We start from the raw sequence: 26228 nt of genomic DNA, 5'->3' as shown, positions 1-26228 counted from the left end.
AAGCTGCAGTGTTCACTTCTTTGTGTTGGTAATTCTCTTTATTTCCTTTGTGTGTGCATCCCAGTGTTTAAGTGCATGCAGAGTTTAAACCAAATGAAACCAAACGGGGGAAATGCACTTGCATGTTGGCAGCTGGTGAACCTGGTTCATCTAGTTCTTAAGTTTATTTCCCATCTTCTTCCTTTCAGCATTACATGAAAAGCTAGCTTTGATGTTAGCACAACCGATGGACTATGTTGTGTTTTTGTTGTTGTTTTTATGACAATTGCGTCAGTCCCAAGTGTCCGACACAGCCTTGCATGAAGACAGCGTTTTTAATTGCAACGCTGCCATTACACTGCAAACATATTTTGTCTGGCAGTAAAATGATGTGGAAGACAGATTTTCATTCACTCATTCATTAAAAAAAATATGCATCTTAAAAATATGCATCTTATATATTTTTTAAAATGTCTGTGTCTGTTTATTGTTTTCTCTTAAGTCAGTATTCAGCCGTGAGCTGGGATGGAAACCACTTTCTGGTCTTATTTGAAAAGCATTGATGCAGACAGTGTAAACTCAGAGAAAGGTTCTGAGTGAATGAGTGAGGAGGGAAAAGCAGCAGAGACGCTGGCAGCCTCTCACGGTTTCTCCCCTCGTGGTTCCATTGTATCGTATGTCTCCTGCCCTTCTTTCTTTCCACTCGCTCTTCCCCTGTGTAATTCAAGACCACACAACACAATTGGCTGTAGCTCTGGGTAGAATTGAAAGATCAAAGTGAAGTTGCTGAATGGATAAAAACAGACCAGAGATCAGGGTTTTTTTTTCCCCTTATGCTACTTCGACTCGTCACGTGTTTTCCATCCAAAAAGCCGGGGCCGATCATGTTCCTTGATTGCAGTTTGTTTCCCCTTGTTAAAAGGAAAATGGCAGCATAGGGGTTAAATTTAGATTTACTGAATATCTACTTGGAAGCCGTAGTCTTCTGCATCTGCTGGGGTCAGTGCATCCGTCTTGCTGTCTTTATTTGAGTCCCTACAAATAACAGAGGCACGATGGCTTGATCTTGATTGATGGTTTTAATCCAGCTTTAAAACCAGCGGTTTCAACCACGATATCCGTGTTAAATTAGAAGCGTCCAAATAACTGGAAGAATAAATAGAAGATTAAAGGGGTAGTTTATGGAGAAGTCACTAAGCACTAAGCTGGACCCTTGTGGTTGTTGGTTAAATATATTTTAATGTGATGTTTTTATGCAGTTACACAGTTTTATTCAGTCGCATACTTCTGATGATGAAATATTAGGTCCAAGTGTTGACTCTGTCAGGATTTAAAATGAAAACAATGCTGTGCATAGTTGAGTGGCTTTGACTGCGTGGCTTGAATGTACAACTCAGCCCTTTTGTTTTTTCTCAGTCTTGTGCTGAAATGATCTAAATGAAACTTGTTAAATGTCATTGTAAACCAAATATGTTTGCCTTTTAGACTGTTGGTCACATAAAACAAGCAATCTGACTTATTTTGGATGTTTTCACTATCTGACATTCTATGAATTAAGAAAATATATTATTTACTGGACATAACAGAGAGCCAATTGCTTGAAAATGTAAATAAACGTTGGTTACAGCAAACTGAAATTTCATGTGATTTTAAAACTTTGACTTTCAGTGTTAATCTACAAATGTTCACATATTTGGTCACGTTTAGCAGAAGAAGAAAACTTTCTCTGTGGTACTGAAGCAATTGGCTGGTGAATTGATTAGTTGAGCAGCAGCAGATGTTTTCAAAATCATGTTTTATGCCTTTTATTTGATTGCTGATATCCACCTCAATCAATTGCAACTTGAGTAGTCGATTATTTGATGATGATTGATTATCGGTTTTCAATTAGTTATGAAGGAAACAAAGACACCCAATATTCTGATTCTTTCTTTAATTCAAGTTTAGATTGAATATCTTGGCATCAAGTCACATTTTCCTTCCATCTACCTTCCTGTGCTGAACATCGTAACTATAGCTTTGACTAAAAATTGATAAAAGATATTACTGAACAGATTAGTTCATAAAGTCCGATATGATTCCTCCTCAGCCTCAGTGGGACTCCTGTGTAATCCTCCTGGTTTTACTGACACAGCAGTGACTCAGCGTCCTTTGTTTTGAGCCTGGATACAGAAACACAGTTTAATCTCCGGCTCATAATCACGTCTGTGTGATTGACATGACATTCTCACTGTCTTTTACTACCCGGAGACAGACCTGACCTTCCTCTAAATATTAACCAGCGACCGATTGAGATGTGCAAAAAATATGATGCCGTCCTCTCTGATTCACCATCCGCTCCTAGAAATATTTAACAAACATAAACATGAGAATCAATCCAACCAGTTTTTATCATCTTGGTAGAACTAACTAAATATATTTTATACTATAAAAACTTTTAATTAAAGTCAGAACACACTGATAACCATAATCAGCATCCTTGATGGAATCAAAACAGAATCTAGTTTCTTTGTTAATAACAACTTGAATTTTATGAGTCCAGTAAGGGTTACTGTCTTCCAGTCACAGCTTGAGGCAGATTAAGTTTTTATGAACTCAACAACCCTGTCACCCCCCCAGGAGAAATCCTTCCAGTTACCGCCTCTCAGTTAGGAACATCATTTTAAATTGTATACCTCATCAGAAAACAGCTGAGACTAGAGGTGATCAGAGGAGAAAAAGTCTGATGACATACAGTACGTATTAATTATGATATAATATTCTAACATTGAGGGGATTTTAAGTTATTTATTGGAGCAGTTCTTTGTCTTGGTCATTTTACAGTAAAGCTGAAAAATGACCTCAGGCCTCAGAGTTAAAAAAAAACCCTGTGAACTTTCATCCTCGAGTTTCAGGCCTGAATCTGTGGAGTTTGCGCTGCTCTAGTATCGATCTTACTGACACTGAAGATGAACTTGATTGAGTTAAGAGCGTCATGTGGAGACCTTGCAGCGGTGGAGACCTTGTGATGAGGTCTGCAGGGCCGTGCTGTGATAAACTGTGGGAGAGCTGACGTAGGCCTGCGTCCGGCCTAAGCCGAGCGCCCGACTGCCTGTAAACAGCTCCTCCACTGTTGTCACACCGACTCCCGCAGCAGCTGGTTCCGCCTATTGTTCCTCACTCCGGGAGCAAGCGTCACAAGCCACACAGCGACACCTCTCAAGGGTGTCCCCAGAGCGACCCAGTGCACCTCTTTCACACAATTCATCTCAATCTGACAGGAAAATGAACCCAAGTGCATAATGGAGGAATCAAAGAAGTTTTAGATGTGTAGTGATAAATTTGTTCCAAAATAAAAAGATGTTGAATTTACTCTGTCAAGCCTCCAAAAGCTCCGATTGATACTAGAGCCTGATTGATATGGATTTTTGGGGACTAAAAAATGGACAATGACTCCTAAGATGTCAAAGAAATGTAAATGGGTTGATATTTTATTTTCGACCATAAACATTTCATAAAATAACTCTTTAAACTTTGAAATCTAATGACATTACAGCTGTTGTTTTCTAACAGACTCCTCAGATGCAGATAAGTATCTTGAACCTCTGCACAGTCGTGTCTCGGGTCAGCGTCGCTGCTGCTGAATTTTAGTCTGCGAACTGCGACACAGAGGAGATGCTGTCGTTTGTCAACTGTGAGAGCAGGAATGTCCGACAGGTGCTCGGGGCCTTGACAACAGCTCTGCGTGTCGCACAAGCCTACAGACCACGGCAAGGCGAGACAGAGGGGGTCACCAGTGAGACTGAAGGCGAAGACATAATTAAAAATAAAAATAAATGAGCAGCTCCTGACCTGATCGACCTCGACCTCTGCACACTACCCCTGTGTTTACTGTGTTTTTCTTTAATCACCGAGGGACGTTGTTACCGGAAATTTGTGGGAGGATCTGAATCCGGAGCTTCCTTCTATCTTTTTCCTGAAGTTAGGAAGTCCCTTTGTATATTTAGATCACAGCTGTCCACCATGGAAATACTCAAGGCCCCTGAACGCCTCATGGAAGGTGACAGAGACCAAACCTAAACATAAACTCGACCCAAGGTTCTGAGGGATGGTGTTGATGAGGCGAAGGTAATCAACTTATCATAATAAACCATTAATCCAGCAAGAAAAAAATCTAAGTATTCTGCTTCAGAAATTATAATATCAGCCAATTACTTTCACAAGTCAAATGGCTTAATTTATAAATGAATGAAATGAGGCTCAGTAAATGACAAAACATAAGTTAAATAGTTGTTAATCATTATTGATAATATCTGGTGAAATGTATTGATGCATTTAAAAACAAATCTATTCACTCACTGTGCATAAATCAATGATTTTGTTTAAGTTAAACTTAAATACAGTGATTGAGCTTTTATAAATACAAACAATTAAGATGACAACAACAGAGTCTGAAATAAACCACGAGTGAACAGAAAAAATTACCCAGAAACTGTGGTGCAAATACACAACATCATTTTTGAGAAATAAGAAAGTGAACATTAATCTTGACTGTTGTGACAGTTGACTGATAGATTTCACTATCAGCCGCTCCACACTTCCAGAGCCTCCTGTCTTGGGACTTCCCACAGTTCAGCGTGTTTCCTTGCCACCCTGACCTCGGTAACGTGCACGGTCCCGCAACCAGCTGTCATTTTCCTCATGTGAAACAGCTGTGTGAGGAGGGAGGGGAAAAAAGGGTGTGACGGACGGGAGACAATAACTGTTGGAGGGCCGACGTCCGTTTTTAGCCTAGCTGACCCGTTTCCAGTGTCATCCAAAGATTCCAGAGGAGTGTTTTGCACGCTGCTGTTGCAGGAAGGGCCGGACAACTGCACTGCAACTTGAACCTCCATCAAAGAACCTCTGAAAATAAAGTTTTCATCCTCTCGTAAAAGAGGTGTTTTTAATGTCGAGGTTAGTGAGGCTGCCTGCCCCCGTCTTCCTGTAATTGTCCCAGTCATGATCCCTTTTCCATGACTGAGCAGAAATCCAGAAACACAAAGTGTGAGTTTATTATACAACTGGCACAGGTGGACCACAAAAGACACAAAGATCCCACACAGCCTAGAAACAATTAGGTTATTTTGTGTGTAAATGTCTCTTATAACTTGTGTTTTCATTTGGAGACAAAGCAGAATCTAGTGTGACTTGGCCTCAAGAACAGAGCCGTCTCTCATATTCTACAAATTAATCCATCAGCTGCTTTTCGGTTTGAGCTTTTCTCATTTATATTTTCAAGGTTTTAACATAATTGCTGATGTGTTGTCTGGTGAATGTAAGAATCATATTTCTGCACATGTAGCTTCTGATCAACTGCCGCTCACCAAACATTGTATTTGTATTTCAAGATGGCCATTTTATAAAGGGCGCTGACTGACACTGATTCTCTCAGAGTGTGACAAGCACAGGGAGCAGATTCTGAGCTGAAGAAACAAACAGCTTCATTAATGAGTGAATTAGAGGAGCTTTATCTCAGGATGCATCTCAGGCCTCTCCTGATAACTTCCTCTGTGTCGTCCTTCCTCCTTTAAATTTCATCATCTGGAGTGATCGTCAATTCGTTTTTGAATAGATGAATGTTTCGACTGAACAATCAAATGTATTTTTAGAAAGCTGAGGCAGATAATTGAGGCATTGACACGAGTGAATCTGCACTTTTTCGCAGAACTATTTCTTTTCTAGGAGTGGTGATTATCCTGTTTGTATGAACGAGGGTAGCAGTTTACAGTCTCTGTGCTAAGCTACTTTCAGTCATATTGAACCTACAAATTAATATCTAACCTTCAGTCTTTTGGGAAGAGAGTTAATAAATGTAGTTCTTAAATTATACAACATTTGGGGGGGTTGTGGGTGGGGCTTGTTAGCCTTTATGACTGCAGATGTAAAACAGATGGGATCATATGGACAGGGGACTTGGGGACAAAGTTACCCGAGGGAAAAGAACTAGGGATTTTGCCATTATATGGCACAGTGCGGGCTAGTGTCTGATGATTTTCAGCTGAAGGTATTTAAGGTTGAGCTAAGTTGGACAAGCTGAGCCTGAGGTGTCCTCAAAGGGACACCATTCAAACCAGCCCAAGTGTTCTGCTGGAGACCAATCAGATCTTAAGGTGTGTGATTATAAATGTGAACCTAACTACATACAATAGAAAAATACAATGAGCTTCTATAAAATTAAAGTTGATGATAGTCTGATTAACTGAATTGATTATGTGTCTGAAACTGACATAAGAGGATGTTACTCGTCACTAAGGGCAAATGAAGAAGAAAAAATTACTGAACAGATTTCAACGAAACCCAGTGTAAGGGTGGGACATGAGCCAAGAAACAATTTGGGACGGATCCAGGAATATTTTATCTCTATCTTTAACATTGCGACTGATTTCCCTGAGAATTATTCATGGTTGATGGAAAAAATTGTGACATTTAGGGGACTGGTATCTGTCTTTGTGCAATTTGGTGCAGCTTGATTGAATTTAACATTGGGCCTTGGCGTAGGAGAGACATTCTAGTTTCATTATCAATTGAAACAGTGAGAATACAACTGTCACTGTGAATTGACATTTAATCAAGAATCTTCATTGTTCATGGAGCATTTAAATACCCAACAAGTTGCCTTGGGATCAAATTCTGTTAAGTTCATGAGAAGATTCCATTAAAAAAGTGGAAATCTCACAAAACCGCTGGATCTGGTGCAGTAAACCTTTTTCAGTCAAGTCATATATAACAGAGCATTGGACACTGGAAAAATAATGTGATTAAAAGCTAATGTGTTTAAAACCTAACCATCAGTACACGATCTTAACATCACACTCAAGAATGTCTAAGATGTGTTTACCTGACACCACACCGTCGTTGCTATGGAGAGGCGAGAGCTGCAAAACGACGAGTCTGTGACTAAGGACCCAGGCAGTGGCAACAGCAGAGGCATCAGGCCAGCTGACGAGGGCAAACACACATATACACACACTTACACCCACACAGGGCACCATTAACATCCATAAAAAGCCAGGGCCTGTCAGCATTAATCAGCCCCGGCCTGTTATTGTGAACTCTTTAGCGGAGATGTACATGGACATTTAACTGCAGGTTTTTTCGCATCATCACGTGTGGGGAGCTCATGTGTTGGAAACTCTCTCCCAATTATGACACATCAAAGTCAAATGTATATCAGAGGTTAATCTTTTCCAGTAACTCAGGAAACATAAGCGGAAAACACAAATCGATTATGTTCTGTCTCTGCATCGATGCAGAGTCGTCCACTTCTGCATCGCGATGAATCGAGGAATTTCCCCACCTCTAACTCCTGCACTATGGCTATTAATAAAACTATTGAAGATACTTTGCCCCCCAACAGCAGACAGCTGCCTCGTGTATAAATGAGCAGTGTAATGTGTCGCATTAGAACTGGGCACTTCATCTTGGATGTTTGACTTAGTTGTAATCAAACTAAAAGTCTACAATTTGATGAGGTCTTCAGGTGTTTTTAATTTTGAATTCAAATGATCTAAAACAGGAAAGTAAAATCCTCACATTTTAGAGGCTGGAGTAGTTGATTAATTGGACTTTCTTTTTGTTAAATGTGCCTTACATGATTAATCAATTACCACACAATAATTTCATCTTTTTAATTCCCTAAGCGGGTATTTTTTTTAAAACCAAATCAAATCATTTTCATATTGAAATAGTTCTTTTTTTAATTCAACAATAGTCAAAGTAGGGACGATAAAGTTTATCAGCAGGAATCTGTTGGTTTTCAGGCTAAATTATTTTTCTTCTCGAGGCTTTTAACTTTAACTTATCACCTTCTCTTGTGGACTTTGATTTATTTTGACCAACCAATCATTTCATATGATGCTAATAAGAGAATCATACTAAACATTTCCCCTCCTGGCAGCTAAATCTTAGGTAAAGTATGCACTGTTCACCAAGCTTTGAGCCAAACTGCAGACACACCAGGCAGCCACATGTCTTTGTACTAACCAATTACATGATGCTTATATCACAATCCAGCGTGGTATTTGTGGCATCTTTTTGTTCTGTTCTCTTTAACTCATGTACTTGTATGCTACCTTTTCTTGATCTGTGTCTCTCTGTGGACTCGGGGCTGACGTGGTTGGTTGTTAGCGTCCTCTCACTCCAGGCTGTGTGGTCATAGCAACCACAGGGTGTTACATCTCTGGTGTATGCAGATAGGAAGAAAAAAAATACTGTGTTACTCTGTGCAGACAAGGTTGTGCTCCAAGATACTTTTGTGAGAACGTGTCAAAACGTGTTAAACATGTGGCTGCATAAATCAGGCCTCCTCCATGTTAGCAGATGGGACAGGTAGTTCTTATAACACTGATGTGTGTTCACGTTTCTGTTGGATTTCATTGGTTATTAGATGAAATATAAACAGGCTGAGCTTTCAAGACTGGCAGCTGAGACTCACTCGCAGTTTGTCGAGCACATGTATCCCTGGGACCCCCGGCTTTAGCTAGTTGCTACTGCTCCAACTTATGACTCCAAATTACATCATTAGTTCAAGATGGCAGTGTTCATGTTTCTGGATGATGGAGACTATACACATGTGCATGTGTATACAGCTGAAACCAATGCAATTGAATGAAATGGTGACCAAAGCTTCATAGATAATAAAACAACAGAAAACTCATACAGCATACTGCACATGTGAAGTATTAAGGTGTCTCTTCATAGTTTGGGCAAACTGAGCATTTAAAGCTCTGTTTCAACACTGGATAGTTTGTACTAACTGTCATGTTTTGAGGTCGGGCAGAAGTTTGAGTTACGTGTCCAGGATGCGGCTGCTCTCAGAAAGGTGAGAGAAGTTTAGTGCTTGCCAGACTTCTGCCAGTGTACGGCTCGCTCTCTAAAACAATCCCATCCTGTCCACAGCTGTTGTTTTCTCTCCTCTGCCCCAGTCCCCTGATTAACCACACTGACCAGCAAATAACCCCCCTGCCTCCCCTTTCACTCCTCCCTCACTCTAAATAGTTAATCCCTCTCTCTGTTTGTCTGTAGATATCTGGCACACACAGCAATGCAGCCTTATCCCGAGCTTCTGTGGTGTCCATTTAATCATTGACAATGTCTTTGTGTATCTTAAATCCTGTGCGATAAAATCACCATGCTAACAAAGCCACGAGCCCTCCTGACAAAATGGAAATGAATGGCACTGTACATGCAGCTCTGGAGTTACCACTTTCAATGCTCACTGTTGACTGTGTGCCCACTGCTGCAGTGAATCCAAACGCGTCATGCATGATGTGTTGTTACAGTAGAGCTTGTTTCAGGAGCCATTTCCACATCAACAGATGATCTGTCAGGGCAGCAGCTATTTAAATTCAGACCGATCGGAAATGAAAAGGTTCTTTTGATCAACTCTTCAACATTTTAAATGTAATTAAAATAAAAGGGAAATGTCATGAAAACCAGATGCCAACATGATGTCGAACCAGCAGATATCAAACAGTATTTTATATTTTATCGAGTTAGAATTGTATTTTTTCTCTCAATCAACACTTTGTGACTCATCAAAACGGTTCCGTAGATTAACCAAATAACTCAGCACCAGTCTGCGCTTCAGTCTTATGTTGCACCTCTTTCTGTTTTTTGACCTGAAAGCTGCAATAGATATTTCACAATTGTTTTGTTCTAGAAAGAAAAAGGGAGAGCCTTGATTTACTGTGACTGAATGAAAACTCTGCTGAGCGTATACATCCGCCAAGGCCCAACGGTCTTAAATTCAATCAAGCGGCACCAAATTGCACTCTTTCAAAAATATCAGTCCTTTAACTATACCTGTTTTTTCATTTATTTCTAGAGAAATCCACCACAATGTCGAAAAACGCAGATGAAAATATTGCATTGCGGTAAAGAAGCAGAAATCTTAGTTAAATCTGCTCAAAAAGTCCATATTGCACCTTTCTACCAAGTTTAATTAAAATCAGTTACGTACTTTTTGTGTCATTCTGCTAACAAACAGACCAATAGCAATAAAAACATAACCTATTTGGTGGTAAATGTGTGGTATTGATTCATACAGTAAGAGAGTTTGTACTGCAGATAATGACAACGGAAAACTTAATTAGTTTTGCAACATATTAAATGAAGCTCTACTATGGTGTAAACCTAGTGAACAAACCCCTCCAGTATTATCAGCGGTCCCCCTGACGTCAAAGATGATCGCCCCAGTCTTTATGCGAGACATGCAGGAGCCTTTCAGTTAAGAAGCTGATGGCAACAGAAGCCCCCCCGAGCATGTAGCACTTTTGTTCCTGTAATAGCTCTTTAAATAACAGTCGACAACAAAAGAAGTGAGCAAAACTAACCGTTCTGCTTCAGGGTTAAACCCTTTACAACCTCGTGAGCTCACCCTACAATTCTGCATCATCATCATAACTCAGATCTAGAGAAATATATATTTAGCTCAGCAAAGGGTTGAAAGTAAGTGATGTGACACGCTGTCCTTCCAGTAAAGGGACTGGTCAAAGTGAAACCGCCCGCCCGCTCAAAGGAGGAAGAGTCACACACCAGCTGGAACAAGTGACTCAATTATTGGAGGATATCATGGTAATCCTTATAATTCCTGAATCTGTAAAACGTGAGACATCATATGACAGTTAAAACAATATCGCAACTCGTGCACTGGGCAGCAGGATGGCATGTGACAGCTCAACACGACCGCCAGGTCAATGCGTTGGATGTCGTCAGAATATAACCGAGTGAACGGGGAGAAACAGAGGAGCCATACACATAGAAGATGCCAATAAGACATCAAGTAGGAAAAACAAGGAGATTCTAGATCATTTGGTGATAAGGACCCATGACGGTGAGGCTGTAAACAAAAACACTGATTTCTCCAGCAGAATTCATACATCACGTCCTGCCTGCTGCTGCTCCACCAAGACTTCACCTCTCTCCTGAAAGTTAGGGACATTTCCTCTTGTCTGACCAGAACAATTTCTTGCTGTGTTGCTCATGAGTGAAAGGCTGAATCAGAAGACCCAGGAGGCAGGGCGCTGCTGGTGCTGCTACTACGCTTGACGTCACCAGTCAAAATATGATCAGCAGCTAGGTTACAGTGTGTACCACAGGCAGTACACTTATGATGAGCTGCGTCTGTGCCAAGGCCTCGTCTGTCTCCACACCAGTAAATCTCCAGCCATTGAACAGTTACACAATATGATTGAGTCCCCCTGCAGCTGCCACACAGGACACAGTCTCTGTCCAAATTTAGGAGGAGCAAAGTAAATGATGAGTCTTTTACATGCAAACCCTCAAAGTGCATCAGCCTAGATATTCATGTTGGCATCTGTCATCAGGAAATCCTTTTAAATGCCTTATTTAGGATTTATCCTTTGGTCTATTAGTAAGAAGTAAGTAAAGAATAGTAGTCACAATATCCATGAGTCAAAGGTAACGTCCTCCAATGTCTTTTGCACAACTAGAAGTGAAAAAGACTAAAACGTTAAGTTCACTCTCACATTAAACAAATAAAACCCAAGTCACTTGACACAACACAGTAAAAAGTTACTCTCTGAATCACCTGCTGCTCTTTGTTGCTTATTCCACTTGTTGCATTGATAAGAATGGCACATTTTGACGTCTGGTCTGTCAGTGGTAATAAATTGTAGAAAAAACAACCACACAAAGGTACTCTCTCTCTCTCTCTCACACACACACACACACACACACACACACACACACTACCTATTTATAACTGTAAATTAGCCTGGGCTATATGAGACATAAAGGTTCCTTCAGCTGCCAACACACTGGCTGATTATATCGTCCCTCAGGCTTGTAAATCAAACTTAAAATAAAATCCAGTTGTTTATCTGCTGCGTCCCTACGTGTTCCGATCTCGACGTTGAATGGATGTTGGTCCCTGCACATGATTGTTCTGGTTTGCTCAACTCCTCCAGAGCGGACCTGTGCAGGAAAAGTCTGTTCACTGATTTGATTTGTCGAATGACCGCTGGTGTCTGTGTCATGCTCTATATAAAGAACAAGTGAGGCCTGATTGAATTAACAAAACTATGCTGTCTTGTAGTGATGATGATGATGTTGATGATGATGGGATCATTTCCTAATTAGCTGTTACAGTGTGTGTGTGGGTGGAGTTATCAGTGGGATGAAGCGGCAGAGATCTCTGGAGGCTACTGGGCATAGTTGTCACCCTCTCTGAAGCATTGTCACCCCGTTGTGGTCCGCTACAAAAGACCAAATGACCCTGCTGTTACGCTGCTACATCACCCTGCCGCTCACATTACTCACATTCTTTGGCTTTTTTGCCAACCTGACATTCTAGTGGACGTTTGATAGGCGGATAATGGGAGGATCAGAACTGGAATTTGTTAAACAAACTGCCTCAGGAACCTTTGTGGGTGCACAGGGTCTGTTATGCTGCAGCCCTTACCCAGGTGAAATAAATGGACAATGATTTCTTTTTTTAAATGTGGTATGAAGTTATTAAAAACGTACAGAAAGGAAATCTCATATTTTCTGTGGTTGACTTTAGCCTCATTAGACTCACACATGGGAGTCATCACAAATCACAGCTCTGGCAGCTCTGTGTCCCAGCATGCTCCTTATATCCTCCTCATCTGTCAGCATGTTTGACGATGCTAATCTATGCTGCACAAGGCTCGCAGCTAAATATGAGGACCGACCCATCTGTCAAAAAGTAAAGCCCCCCTGCTAGGCTCAGGTTGCTGTGAATGGCTGCATCTAACGTGACCCCCCCCTCCCTCACCACTACCATCATTGCACACGTCCCTCCCCAGTGTTCCGTTAACCTTGACAAGGTTAGACTGCGCCAGGTCACCGTTTGCCAAACAGACACAACCTCCAGGAGACTGCAGCTAAAGACGAGTATCTCTAAGCTTTACCTGGCACGTATTCATTTTATATTTGATGTTATGTTTTATTCGGTGCATTAGTTGATTATCCTCTTTTATCTGTCTTTTACAGATGACCACAAATAGGCAATTATGTTTGTTTGAACCTGAGAAAATATGAAGCTGGTTTGTTTAAGAGAAGTCAACCAACTTATTATTTCAAATAACGAAGACAATTTTTTAATTTTTAATTTGTAAAAAATTATGGGAATGCTTCCTAGGTTATTTTCATTCAGGATGACACATCTACTTTTCCTGATTACCACCTCAAGCAAGTGGGTTACGCTTCCTTAGGAATTATACTCAAAAATTAAATGTCTTACAAAACATATTACAGTCAGTCGAGAACTAGGCCTCATGAAAACAACCTCCACAGCAGATTGCAGCATGTGTGATAAGATGCAGTTTTATCATTTTAAACAGGTTACACACGAGGTAATTGAACAATATGTTGCTGTTATATCACATCATGAATAATTCATGCGCTGTGCTGGAACTTTTCTTCTTCCTCTGTGAAGGAAGAATTAGATTTCACTGTGCCGCTGACCAGATGAATCATATCCTCAAAAGAGGTGTCTCCATTTCCTGCATCTGCTCACTGGCAGCTCCTCCTCACACGAGCAGACAGAAGTGAGTAACATTCAACGTTCACGAGACAAAAAAGGTTCTGATCTGCACAGTTTGTCAGGACATGGGTCTTCAATGCCCTGAAATAACCTGAAGCACCGCTCCTGTAAATGTATGTTTACATACGTACACAGAGCTTCCTTTGACTCTGACCTGTTTGTTAGCGGCACGAATCTGCAATGTAACAAAGCACGAAACTGTCAACCCCAGATTCTACCCTAATGATGCACCAATGCAAGAAGAGCTCCACAGAAGTCCAGTTATCACGACTCAGGCTGGAGGATCTGAAAAAGTCTAGAACTGCAGCTTATTTCAGAGACGAAGAGACGCATTGAATGAATGTAAGAGAGGTCACGGTTCAGGAGAAAATGATTATGTGCCGTCTGACGACCGTGGTTTTGTTTCTGAAGATGACGATGTCTGGAATCACATCAAAGTCGGGTCAACTGCGGCTGGCAGAGCTTCAAAGTGAGGACGCAGCAAAGTGTATGTGATGTCCACTGGATGGTCAGCTTGGAAAATTCCACTGTCTCTGCAGGCCTGCATTGCCGGGTTTGACCCAAACCTACTGGAGCAGCTTCGTAGTGGTAATTATAAAAACAGGCAAGTGTTCAGGAAATCCTGCATCACGTAGTCGTGGAAATGCAATTTATTGGACATTTTAAGACATTTCGTTGAATTGGAAGACCATGTCAAATTTATTGCGATCTTTGAATGCGGACTCCAAAGTTGGCTTCTGCAGTTTGTCCTTTTTACCCCGTCCCTTAACTGCTCATGTGTTGGTTCTTCAAATGCTTGGTTAGAATGTGTTAGATCCACCCCTCCAAACTGAAGTCTTGCATCTGGTAAACCTTTGCAGATGGGGCTGATGGAACTTGTGAGACTCAAAGAGAGCTCTTGCTAATTCTACCAGAAATCAGTTCTTCTTCGCTGCTGTAACAACAGTACTCACAAGTGGCAGCTCAGTGCAGCTGCTGTTTTGAAGCGGCAAAGACGAAGTGATTTCCAGGAGAGAAAATTTGTCAGTTTTATCTGGATGAAGCTAATTTACTTTAGAGATGTGGTCGTGCATAGATTCGCAAACTTGATGATTCATGAGCTGGCATTTTTCTGCAGTATCAGAGACTTTGCTGATGATTTCTATGAAAGGTTATAATTGGCAGCTGACACTGACTCTTGATTGACCTTGAGTGTGGGCCAGCGGGACCTTGATGCTGCAGCTCCACTTCACAATCACTGCTGCAAATCTGATCTAATTTTTGTACAATTATTATTTATTATCAGCTCTCTCACATTGTTCCGGATGGTAGAATGTGATTTCTTTTTTTTCTTCCCTCATGTTGATGGTGTGAAGGAGTCACTGAAAATGTCATCATGAGAGCCGAGGAAATCAGAATTTCCTCTTGGCACAGTTGGGCAATAATGTGTAAAGTGGAAACACCCAGTCTTCTTCATTTCTAAATTTTATGGAAGCATCAGAGGGGCTTTGACTTGTTGACCTCCTGCGACGCTGGTTGAGTCTGGCCGAGCGGGGGTCCGTGTGAAGCAGGAAAACTTTGCCTCAGCTAAAGACAAAACACACGGAGGATCACAGGTTTGGGCGAGAGCTGAGTCCGTTGGAACGTCAGGTTCCCAGAAGCCAGAGGTTCCGGTTATAGTTCGGTAGCACAGATTATGTTTGTGTTGCAGGTCCAAGCTTTTTACTCCTTCATTGTTGTTTTCAGGCGGCATTTGTAGCTCAGAGCTCAATCAGATGTGGAGCATGATGTATAAAACACAAATAAATAGTGATAAAAAGTAAACACTTGAGATACTTGATATCTCAGGGGTTTACACAAAATAATGGGAGTCTAACATTTACCTTTGGATGTTTACACCACTGATATACAGAGTTATTGTTTTCATAAACAGGGAGTGAGCAGAGCTGCACAATAGAAACACACTCGTTCACCTACAGCAGTAAGTTATTCTGCTCAACAATGTCACACTATTCTTCCTTTCGGACAGGAAGTCACCTCAATGTGCCTTTCCTGTTCACAACTTTAAATTAATAATTCAATAAATAAATGTGATATTAAATGGTGTGACCGGAAAGTAACTCCTTGCTTTCCCACACGCGTCGGCCCTCAGGGACAAACTGGAGCCACCCTCAGCGCTTTTGTTTACAAAAAAGAAATAAGGTGATTTATTCATTTTTTTCTGTGTCACCTGATTGTTTTGGTATTTGACTCTGTGTATGTTCTACTCAGTCCTGTGCTGTCTGCAGTGGTCCAGAGCTCAAAATGTGATTTTAACTTGAGTCTCGTGGAGGAAACATGAAGCACTGAAAGAAGTCTGACTCACACTCTGTCCCCCCTCTTCACTGTGATGAATCAGCTGCTGTAACTGCTTCATGTCAGATGAATGAAACACACGCTCTGTGGCATCATGTTCGGAGCTCAGAGCCTGAATGGAGTTCTGACTCCACAAGTTGACATTAGTGTCAGTCTCCCTTAATGGTAAACCAAGGAATTTTCCACTGAGCTGGGTTGACGTCCAGTTGTCTTTTCTATTTTTTAAGTCCGTGCAGTCGAGCAGAGGCAGCATGAAGAGAAAACAAAGAGCTGATCGCTGAACACAGAAAACAACAATCCTTCATTTTGAATACACTTCTTCTTGTGTTGATCAGAAAATGCCTTGGTTGGTATTTCTGCAAATGTGAGGGATTATTACAGCTGTGGTTTCTAACCTCCACAGGATGTGACCTTTTAAAGAAAGGAGCTGTCTGTGTGTGACCCCTGATCACATGTTGCATCTGTTTGAGCCTCAGACTGGTTTAACCAAGAAGTGATTATACTTTAATTTGAGTCATGTCCGACCTATTTTGAGAAGCTACATTTTCAGGAAAAATAAATTATTGTAGATTCAGATATAATCCTTGTGAAGCATAAATGACTTGTTTTCTTTGTCCCATCCTGTCATTTCATGGGCTCCTTCATTTCTAACCATTACATTAAACAAATCATTCTTCGCTACCTTTGGCTTGTTAGATGTGAGTTTCTGAAAAGATGAAGCTTTTGAGCTTTTTAGTGCCATAATGCAAACAATCAGTATTATTCTATGGTTATATCAGGCAGAACAGATTTAAATCCCACTTGTGAGGGATCAGACAGGATAAAGAAAAGAGGAGTGAAACATCTTGTTTCTCAATTTTAGATAACTACTAAAAAAGTGTTTTAGAAGTTTCTTGAAAGTTGTACAATTACAGACTTTTTGTGTTTTCCTCACTGTCCTAAATGTTCCTTCATTCTTTCCATAACTGATTTAAAAGTGTAAGTGAGGAAGCTCCAGTCTTGCACAATCGAATTTCAACTCTTGTCAGTATATTTAGCTGCTAATCCTTGTAACATGCTGTTTCTCAGTTAACTGGTTGGTGACAATATATATACACTAATCATTTTGGGAAAACAAAATAAAAGTATTAAAACACAAATAAAAGTTTTGCTGCAACGTTTTTCTGAAATAGAACAATGAAGGAAATGCATCTATCCATCTATTGATGGTTTATTAACATTTAAGAAGCATTTTAATGTTATAGCTTGACGAGGTGCAGTTCAATGTATTATATGTTGATTATTGCACAGTTGAATATTTACGTAAGAAGAAGTATAAAGTAGCATGAAATGATAATAGGCCAGTGAGATATCTCAGTGTGGTCATTTTTCAATATAACATTGTTAGAGTAATATACTTGTTGGTTTTGTTTCTCATTTCTTTGCAGTAAGGTGTTTTTTAATAAATCAAACTGACCTCAGGTCCTTTTTAAAATTGAGAAAATGATTTATCCGCTTCTTAACGACAAGTGACACATCGTGATTCTGATCGTCCATTGACATTTTATTGAAAAAGAACAATATAATATCATGTACAACAATAATAATAATAATAATATTAATACAAAAATCTGTACATTCCATGGTTTTGCAGTACATTTGGAAGACTGATACAAAATAACTGCAGCAGGGAGGGAGGGAGGTATTTACACATGTAGGATCTATGGAGCCTAGTGGCTTCTGTCGCTGTGTTAAAAAAATATGCAGGATATAATTTTTAAATGATGCTGCGGGGGGTTACAGTACATTTGGTTTTGAACTACGCTTTTTCAAATGTTAGATTCTCAAATAAAACAAAACAACAGAATGAAAAGTGGAGTGGCGTTGATAGTGAAGGTGGATCTGAAGTCTGCGTACAGCAAAAGGGGAAAGTGGCTTTGAGAGTGTTTTACTTGGTTATTTGATATTTCAATTACAATTAGACTTGTTTTTTTCAATCTCCAGTCACAACACTATCAGATTCAGACAGGAGACAGGAGATGAAGAATTACGTTGCGTTTTTCATCACATACAAAAATCATGTTTTAAGTTTTATAAAAGTAGATTTGGCTTAAAAGAAAAATCAACATTTTGGTTCAAGCTGAAAAAAAAAACCTTCAACCATCAGTTGGCCATGTTCCAAATCAAACACCAGATAACTTGTGACTATTGTTTACTATCCTCTACAGTGAAAACTTTGCCGCATTGGTACATTTATACATCTTCCCCATTTTTGACTTCCCAGATTAAGGCTTGATGAAGTGGCTCAAGATAAAAATATGATGATCAACATACTTTTTTAAAAACTGTACACACATTCTTGAAAAAAACAAACCTTAATAAAACTTTCTAAAACATTCTACTTCTCTGTACCAAATCTAATTAGTTGTTTTAATGAAATGCAATAACTATGATAATAATACTCTTTGGCATTTTTATCAACCGCGAGGAAAAAAAAATAAAAATAAAAGAAGCAACATCGTAGCAGCACTTTTAAGAACATTCTGATTCTCGTATTCCCCCTGTTTCAGTTTAAATTAATGATTTCTATCAGTTTGATGCTGTTAATACTACCCTGCTCTGTCTTGACTTGAGCAGGCATGTTTCTATCTGTCTGACCAGCAATGAACACGTTTCTCAGATCAACCACTGCACAGGACAAAGCAGAGGGTCAGAAATCCAGTGCTGCCAAGCAGAGGACGTTAAAGTTTGACCTTTCTTGCATACAAAAGGTTTTTCGTTCAGATGTCTGTGATGTCCAATATGAGACCAGCTCATGAACAAATACTCTACTTGTACCTCCAGACAACCTCGTTTCGTGTGTACTCTTTAGTTCTTTGATTTTCTGAAGTATCTTGATGTTTGTTTGGTTTTTTTTCATATTTTCTAGCAGCACTTGTGAGAATATTCTATAAAAAATAAAATCCACTTTACTGAAAGCATCATGTTCTTGCTGGACAGAGAAACAGAGACATTCCTGCAGTTTTCCAACCCTCTGTCGTCTTGCAGTCACCAGACACTGAACACACATTCATGGGGACTTCATGGAGAATTCATCCTGCAATATGCACATGGTTCATAGTGCTGTGTTTTGTCATACTGTATGTAGTCAATGTTCAGACTCTCACAAAGTCCTAAACCTTGCCGCCTCCCACAGCAGTACCGTTCAGCTCGTCCTCTACGCAAAGCCCAGCTCGGCTCTTTGTGCCTTTTGGAGCAGAGAGGTGTTTAAAAAAAAAAAAAAAAAAAAAAAAAAAATCTCAAGTGAGGTTTGAGGTGTTAACAGTCATATTTCTGACTCTCGTCTCAGAGGCCGCGGCTCAAGTGGCACAGTGGCTTGGCTGTGCTCAGTCTCTGAGATGTTGTCTGTCTGGGTGCCATCAGGCCCAACGCTGCCCCCGTTTCCCTCGTCTGTGTCCTCTTTGTTCTCCAGCGCAATCTCGTTTTCATAGCAGAAAGAGTTGGAGTTTGAGAGAATGAATTTTTTTTCTGCAAAGTCTCTGGCGCTGCACAGAGGGGTGCTTGGCACCTCGTATGTCTTATGGAAGCGGGAGTAGTCTACCTTGTAGTAGTTCTTCTCCTCGAAGAGCACAGGCTCGAACCGGTGGCCCCAGAGGATCTCACTGGAAACGTAGGAGCTGCGGCACTGCGTGGTCATGGCCGTCGCCTCGACCATGCCCTCCAGAATGACCACAATTTCAAACTCTGAGTTATCTAGGTCCTGTTTGCTCATGTTGTAGAAGGGGCTGTCCTCGTCAATCTCGTGGACAATGGTGATTGGTGAGACCAGGAAGATACGGTCGACTCCGCTGTCAAAGCCCACATCTATGTCCATCTGGTCAAGGGGGATGTACTCCCCCTCTGCCGTTGTACGGGATTTTAGAAGCTGCGCCCGCACATGCGCCTCAACCAGGTGGCTCTTCCTTAAATTGCCAACACGCCACATCAGGCAGAGCTTGTTGTCCCTCATGGCCACTGTGGCATTATGGCTGAAAACCAAAGTTTCATTCCTCTTCTTGGGCTTTGCCATTTTTGCCATAACGGCGCCAATAATAAAAGCGTCAATAATGCAACCCACAATGCTTTGGAAAACCACCATGAACATAGCAACAGGGCACTCGTCTGTCACGTATCTGTAGCCGTAACCAATAGTTGTTTGAGTCTCAATGGAGAACAAGAAGGCAGCGGTGAAGCTGCTCACATTGGAGACACACTTCTGGGCGTTATTGCCTAAGTCCCCGTGGACTCTGGCAACTAGCCAGAAGACGCAGCCGAAGAACAGCCATGACAGCAGAAAGGCGAGGCAGAAGATGATGAACATCCATCTCCAGCGGATGTCCACGCACGTCGTGAAGATGTCGGCCAAGTACCGCTGACCTTTCTCGCTCACGTTGATGAATTGCACATTGCAGTGACCGTCTTTCTTTACAAATCTGCTCTGCGGCTGGTGCCGCGTGTGCACCTTGCTCTTGCCGTAGCCGTTGGGCACTGCCATAGTGGCAAGCTTCATGCCGTCCTCCTCTGATGACACAATGCTGTAGCGGCTGGCTCGCACGCTTCCCATCACCTCAGTCTGGGAGGGCTGTGCAGCTTCTGCTTTAGAGAACAGTCTAAGTTTCTGGAAAAAGCGTTGGAGAAACAGTTTTGAAACACGTCTGGGGACCAACTCAGATGAAATGGTGGCAAATGAGGCGGGCTGAAGGACTCCTCTTCAGCCTCACTGGTCCTGAGATAAAGTGCAGCAAGAGGAGGATGAAGTGGTCACTCCTCTTTCATCGTCTTACTCGACCTCATCAAGTTAATCTGTTACAGGAAAACAGAAATGGAGGACGTCTGTTAGAGAAACCAGTTCCAGATAAATCGGATAAATCAAATCATGTTCTGGGCTATTAATGACAACATCAAAAAGAACGGTTCAACATTTGAGAAGTCACAACTGATAACGGATAACGTCATCACTGTGGAGGCAGACGTGTGTGCAGCCTGAGAAAAACCTTCAAAAAGCTCTTCCCCCTGTGCCAACCACATTTCATCTAGTTATGACAACAGTGATATTTAACCCTGATCTAACATTTCAACTTCCACTGACAGAGGCCACTCTGTAATTGCGCTCAGGTCTCATCGTTGGTCATTTACAAAGTTGGCTTGTTTCTCTTGGCTGCCCTGCACTGACCCAATCATTTCTAAGTAGATTGTGGGTTGCAGCATTTCTGCGGGATCCCATGGACTGATGGGTTTGAACTATACCGACAGGATCACGATAAATCTTACAACTGAGAAAGTTCATGTGTGAAGATTTGTTTCTGTTTTTGAAATGATTCACTGCAGAAACAGAAAATGCTCCACTGAGTTTCAGAAATCGAGCAAAAGCAACATCCTGTCAGGATTTCAAACTATTTATCAAATTATTTATGCACATTTTGATGAACTAATAATTTAGAGACCATGTGCAACCGAACTTTCAAAGAAAACTTTGCTGTTTACAAGTTTTATGAAGCGGTTTCATCAGAGATTTGCATAAAGAACCAGGTTGTAAACAACATCATCACAACATTCAAGTTCATCTGTTGTTTGAAAGGAGCTTGTGTGAGCTGTGCAGGAGATGCTCAGCTTGTTGACTCTCACTGAGCCCTTTGGGATTTCTCCTCTCTGCTGCAATAATGGCTGTCCCGTGAGGACTCTCCCAGCACAGCTGAAACACCACTCATTAGTTTTGGCTGTCCTAGCAACACAGTCTAAATGTACCTGCTGACAGCGTTCCCTCGCTTGTTTTTATTGCCTTGTTATGAACACTTTCTCTCTGACACATGAGAAAGAAGCTGGTGGTGAAAACTAAACATTTGTTCAGGGTCAGAATCTCATTCAGATGCAGACGCACTGATTAAGAGTGGGAATGTCGATGATGTGACCACAGCTGCGAGTCACTGAGTCAGACTCTAGTTTCACACTTGCTAACAGCAACAATAATCCTTTTCAATAAATACCTCATAAAACAGGCCACATTTGTTTTAACATAATGAACTGTCTCCAGTGTACATGGACGTATTGATAAGACATGTGCGACTTCTCTTGACATGATGCCCGATATGTAAACATCTCAATAGGTTGTCTTCTTTTCCCCTAAAATTAATAACATGGAGCCAAACTTCAAACGAGCAGATCTCAAAGATTGTGGAGAAAACGTGCAAGAGGGCACAAGATGTCCTTCATTAATAACCTTGGTATTAAACAGTATTCAGTCTCGTGTTTTAACAAGTATTAGTAAAGTGTATTTGAGTGAGAGGGGACAGACTGAGCTGCTCCCAGAATGCAACAAATGCCAGCGACAAATGTTAACAGGTGCGGAGGGAAAGAACTGACTTCTGATGCAATCACACACACACACACACACTCTCTCTCACACACACACACACACACACACACACACACACACACACACACACACACACACACACACACTCACACACTCACGCTTCTTTGCCAGCTCGGTGCATCAGCAGAGAGAATCATGTAAAATATGAAGCGAGATGAAAGTAGCCAGCACATCTGGAGGGGGATCTGTCAGCAGAGGTGATGCGTAAAAAGTCAGGAAGTGTGCGCGTCATGGAGAATGAAGTTGAGCCAGAAGATAACTGGTGCACAGAGCACTTCGTCGTTAAAGTTATTACTACAGGAGAGTGAGAGGTCGCGAAGCGTAAAAGGCTCAAAGTCGTGTTTCCTCTACCTGCTGCTCATGTGTAGACCGGTGAAATATAATCCAGATGTTTCTTGGCCACCGCTATCCTCCGCGTCGTTTCCGCGCGCTCCTTATTTAATTTTAAACAAGACGAAGTGTGAAACTCCCCTCATGTCTCTGGAGGACCGGTCTGGATATTGTGCTTCTCACCGAGTTCCCCCAAAGCGTTTTTAAACGCCACGCACCGGCACGTCCCGCCCCCGGCCCCGCGCCGGGCCAATGGAAACGGGGAGGGGTGGCAAACAGGCGCAAACAGGCGCAAACGCACCGTTTCTTTTTATAATATTTGTGCGTGAGTGTGATTTTGTGTTTGACCGATGCGACGGATTTGTGAACACAACACAAGTAGGAAGTAATGGAGAGGAATTTGACACTAATAGGCCGACAACAGTTTAAATCTCAGTGAGGGGGGGGGGGGGAGAATAAACAGTGAGGGGGGAAGGCAGAAACATGAACAAAAATAGATTTTCCCCTTAAACACCTGAATCTGGACCATACTCACAGTGTTTATTAGAATGTTGATAAAGTGTAACACAGGTGATGCAGCTCTGCAGACAAGTTCACATGACACAAACTGAGCAGCTTTCACTTCCAACACCTGCGACAATTAACATGTTAGTGTAATAATGGATATAATATAATAATTATACCTCCTGCAGATGCATTCATATCTTGCTAAAAAAAGATCCCACCTGCTGCTGAGATTGTGCAACCAAACTGCCCATCAGCCTCATTTCTGTGATACCCGTTGTTTTTATAGATCTCGTGATTTTAATGTGGGTATGGAAAATGTGTTCTGTTGGAAAGAATGACTCACTCAATAAAGGCCTACATGCCTGTATTATGATATGACTGTCTTTCTCCACTGAGCTATCAAGTTGCTTCGGATGTTTAGACTATGCATCTGTTGCACTATAATTTTAGGTCAGGCCGAAGCTGTGTTGTCTTAGCACCACTGACTAAATCATTCTTCTTACTTACTAATTCATGATAAACATTAACCCACAGTTGCAGGATTTTCCAAAAAAGCCTTTTGAACTCTTGCGTTTCCCCCCATGAGTCTTATTTTTAGTTCTGGTTATTTATAGCAGCACATATATTTAGTGCAGACCACCTGTGTCAGTGATCTGTGCACATTGTGTGAGTTCGAGAGTGTGTGTGTTTGCTTTCCATGCCCAATTTCCAGCAGTAAGGAGAGTGGTGCATGCAGTAGCCTAGTGCTGCGTGTGGACCACAAGGTGGAGAACTGGAGGCTGGAATTAACCAGTGATTCTCCAGCACAGACGTCTGATACGTGGAGAGGAGGAGGAGGAATGATCTTCTCATGCAACTGTCACTGCAGCGTCTGAGGATGAAAAATGACATGATAGAGAACTGATGGTTATAGCAGTTGAGATATTACTATTTACTTTAACGATTTAGTGGTAGTTGTTATTATCATTAATGTTATTATTACAAAAATGTGCAATACTTTCCTCCGCTGTCTCGAACCTTAACGACAGATATGTTTGTCACTGGACAAACTTCTGCAAATGGCTGCAGCAACAGTGGACAGAAGCAAACTGATGTCACTGGTTTTAATGGGTGCATCATGGGTTGCTGTGTAGCCCAACCAGTAGAGCTGGTGCCCCCTTGTGTTGAGGCTTTAGACCTCTACAGCGACCGCAGGTTCGATTTCCGGCTTGCCGCCCTTTGCTGTGCGTCATCCCTCTCTCAGATGGAGAGGGTCTCACGGTTCATCTGTCCTATTAAATTAACATGTTCCCCAAACATTTAAAGAAATGATTAAATGAGTGCATCATATTATTATGTGATATTTTCGTGCAGCATAGCTGTCTCTCTCTCCTCTCTTGAGATCATGTATATTATGATTTGACGTTATACAAATCAAATTGGCTTGAATTAACCAGCAGCAACACTTGGACAGTGACGCATGTTACAACACTGAATGTGGATTGTTGGATAGACTGGAGACCTGTACTGGGTGGACCGCCACGTTTTGCCCGATGTCAGCTGGGAGATCTTAACAACAACAATCATTCCATGTCAGCGTGTGTTCCTCCTTCTTCCCGGTGGATTTTGAGTTTCTGCTTTAGTTTTGTTTCTGGCCTCTTCAAAGATTCACTTTCTTGACTGCTGGACAGAATTTGCTGATATTTAGTTGAATCCATTCCTTCCTCTGTTGGTGCAGCATTTCCTGTGTGAGTGGCTGCCACTCAACCTCAGGGCAGAATGTTTCCAACCACCTGGTAAACAGTCGTCATAGATTCACTGGAATCAGCGTTATAAGTTGTGTGTGCAGGGCGACCTGCTGTCGAGTGAAGTTAACGCTGGATCCACTGAGGTACTTGATGGACAGATGAAAAAAATCCCAATAAATCAACACTGTCACGATCTCGTGTCTGACCTGAGCCTGAATAACATCACGACTGATCTCTTGTGGATAGATGGTAAAAAAACACAGGTTTTAATAGGATTACATAGTGAAGCGAATCAAAGCAACACAGCAGTATGTTACGAAGCAGCATCTGGTTACTTTTGCCTGTCTGGTTACTTGACATCAAAGTGACCTTCCTAATCAGAGCTTTTGTTCTCAGACAAGAACCATGATCCACCTCAGACAGATGCACGATTATCAGAGGAAGTGAAAAACGCAAACCAGATATTTAAACATCACTTATTGAACACTGGCATTGTCTCATAAGAAATATTGTTTTAATATTTTATCAAATCTGCTTAATGATACTATATAACAACTGAATTAGAAACACATTTGGTCACTCTGTTGCATCAGATCCTCCCCACACTTTTCATAAAGTATTTGAGGATGCAAAATAGTATTCACTAAAGTCCAAGACAATAAACATCACAGATTAATTCAACTACTTGTGTGTGAACTGGTTTTTGAATAGTTCGACTTTTTGTTAATCATTACATATAAAAAATATTAAATATATGCATTTCCACCACCACAGGCGTAGAAGAGAATGTTCCATGTGTTTTATATAAACTTTGACTTTACACATAAGGGACGCTGGTGCTGTCTCCGCTGTGAATTCTGGTTATTTTAGCATCAGCACAGACCAGACATCTGATCAATATCATGGAGGACATGAAGGACATAACGCAGACCTTTTTAAATAAGTCTCTCTCACACACACACACACACACACACACTAAAAGGGCAGTTTTACACCTAAAAGTCTGAACAGTGTGTTTTCTGTTTTTCCCATTTGATCTGTTAGTTTTAGTTTCACACAGTAATTTATGGAATTTTGCCTGACATGTGTACATCCTGTTGTCATCACCTACGTGGGCTGGGTCTACCTTTACTTTAGTCTGATTTGTTTGTAGATGGAGTCTGACGTGTTGTCAGTTGGGGGGGTATTAGTTTTTCTGTTTGGAGAAAATGAACCAGTTTATTTGGTTGTCAAGGTAATATCATGGTATTACTACCAGAACCAAATGAACGTCCTCGTGCTTCAAACATTATATGGTCGCAGGTGAGGACTGCAGCGATCCTGTCAGATAAGATTAAGATCAGAATATAAAAACAATCTCAGCATAACTTTTTCTCTTCTCTTGATTGATCGGCAGGAATAATCAAAT

General features: G+C 41.2%; 2 protein-coding genes and 1 long non-coding RNA gene across 5 annotated transcripts in view; 1 reads left to right on the top strand and 2 right to left on the bottom strand.

Annotated features, from left to right (window-relative positions):
- Window positions 1-26228, top strand: part of gprc5c (G protein-coupled receptor, class C, group 5, member C) — a 79191-nt gene that overhangs the window by 1445 nt on the left and 51518 nt on the right. The gene's annotated exons all lie outside the window — the stretch shown is intronic.
- On the bottom strand, window positions 1911-11028 carry LOC138406047 (uncharacterized). The gene is made up of 3 exons (XR_011239718.1): window positions 10881-11028; window positions 8073-8179; window positions 1911-6939 (listed from the first exon to the last, which is right to left on the bottom strand). It is a non-coding gene; the product is annotated as an uncharacterized lncRNA (long non-coding RNA).
- Window positions 17388-22776, bottom strand: kcnj2a (potassium inwardly rectifying channel subfamily J member 2a). Its single transcript, XM_020105519.2, has 2 exons — window positions 22608-22776; window positions 17388-20686 (listed from the first exon to the last, which is right to left on the bottom strand). Exon 2 carries the CDS (start codon window positions 20445-20447, stop codon window positions 19170-19172), a length of 1278 nt encoding a protein of 425 aa, XP_019961078.1. The 5' UTR covers window positions 20448-20686; window positions 22608-22776; the 3' UTR covers window positions 17388-19169.

Source organism: Paralichthys olivaceus, chromosome 21 (assembly GCF_024713975.1).
Source record: "Paralichthys olivaceus isolate ysfri-2021 chromosome 21, ASM2471397v2, whole genome shotgun sequence".
Classification (NCBI taxonomy): Eukaryota; Metazoa; Chordata; class Actinopteri; order Pleuronectiformes; family Paralichthyidae; genus Paralichthys; species Paralichthys olivaceus.
The sequence above is the reverse complement of the archived record's forward strand: the minus strand, read 5'-3'. Positions and strand labels throughout refer to the sequence as shown.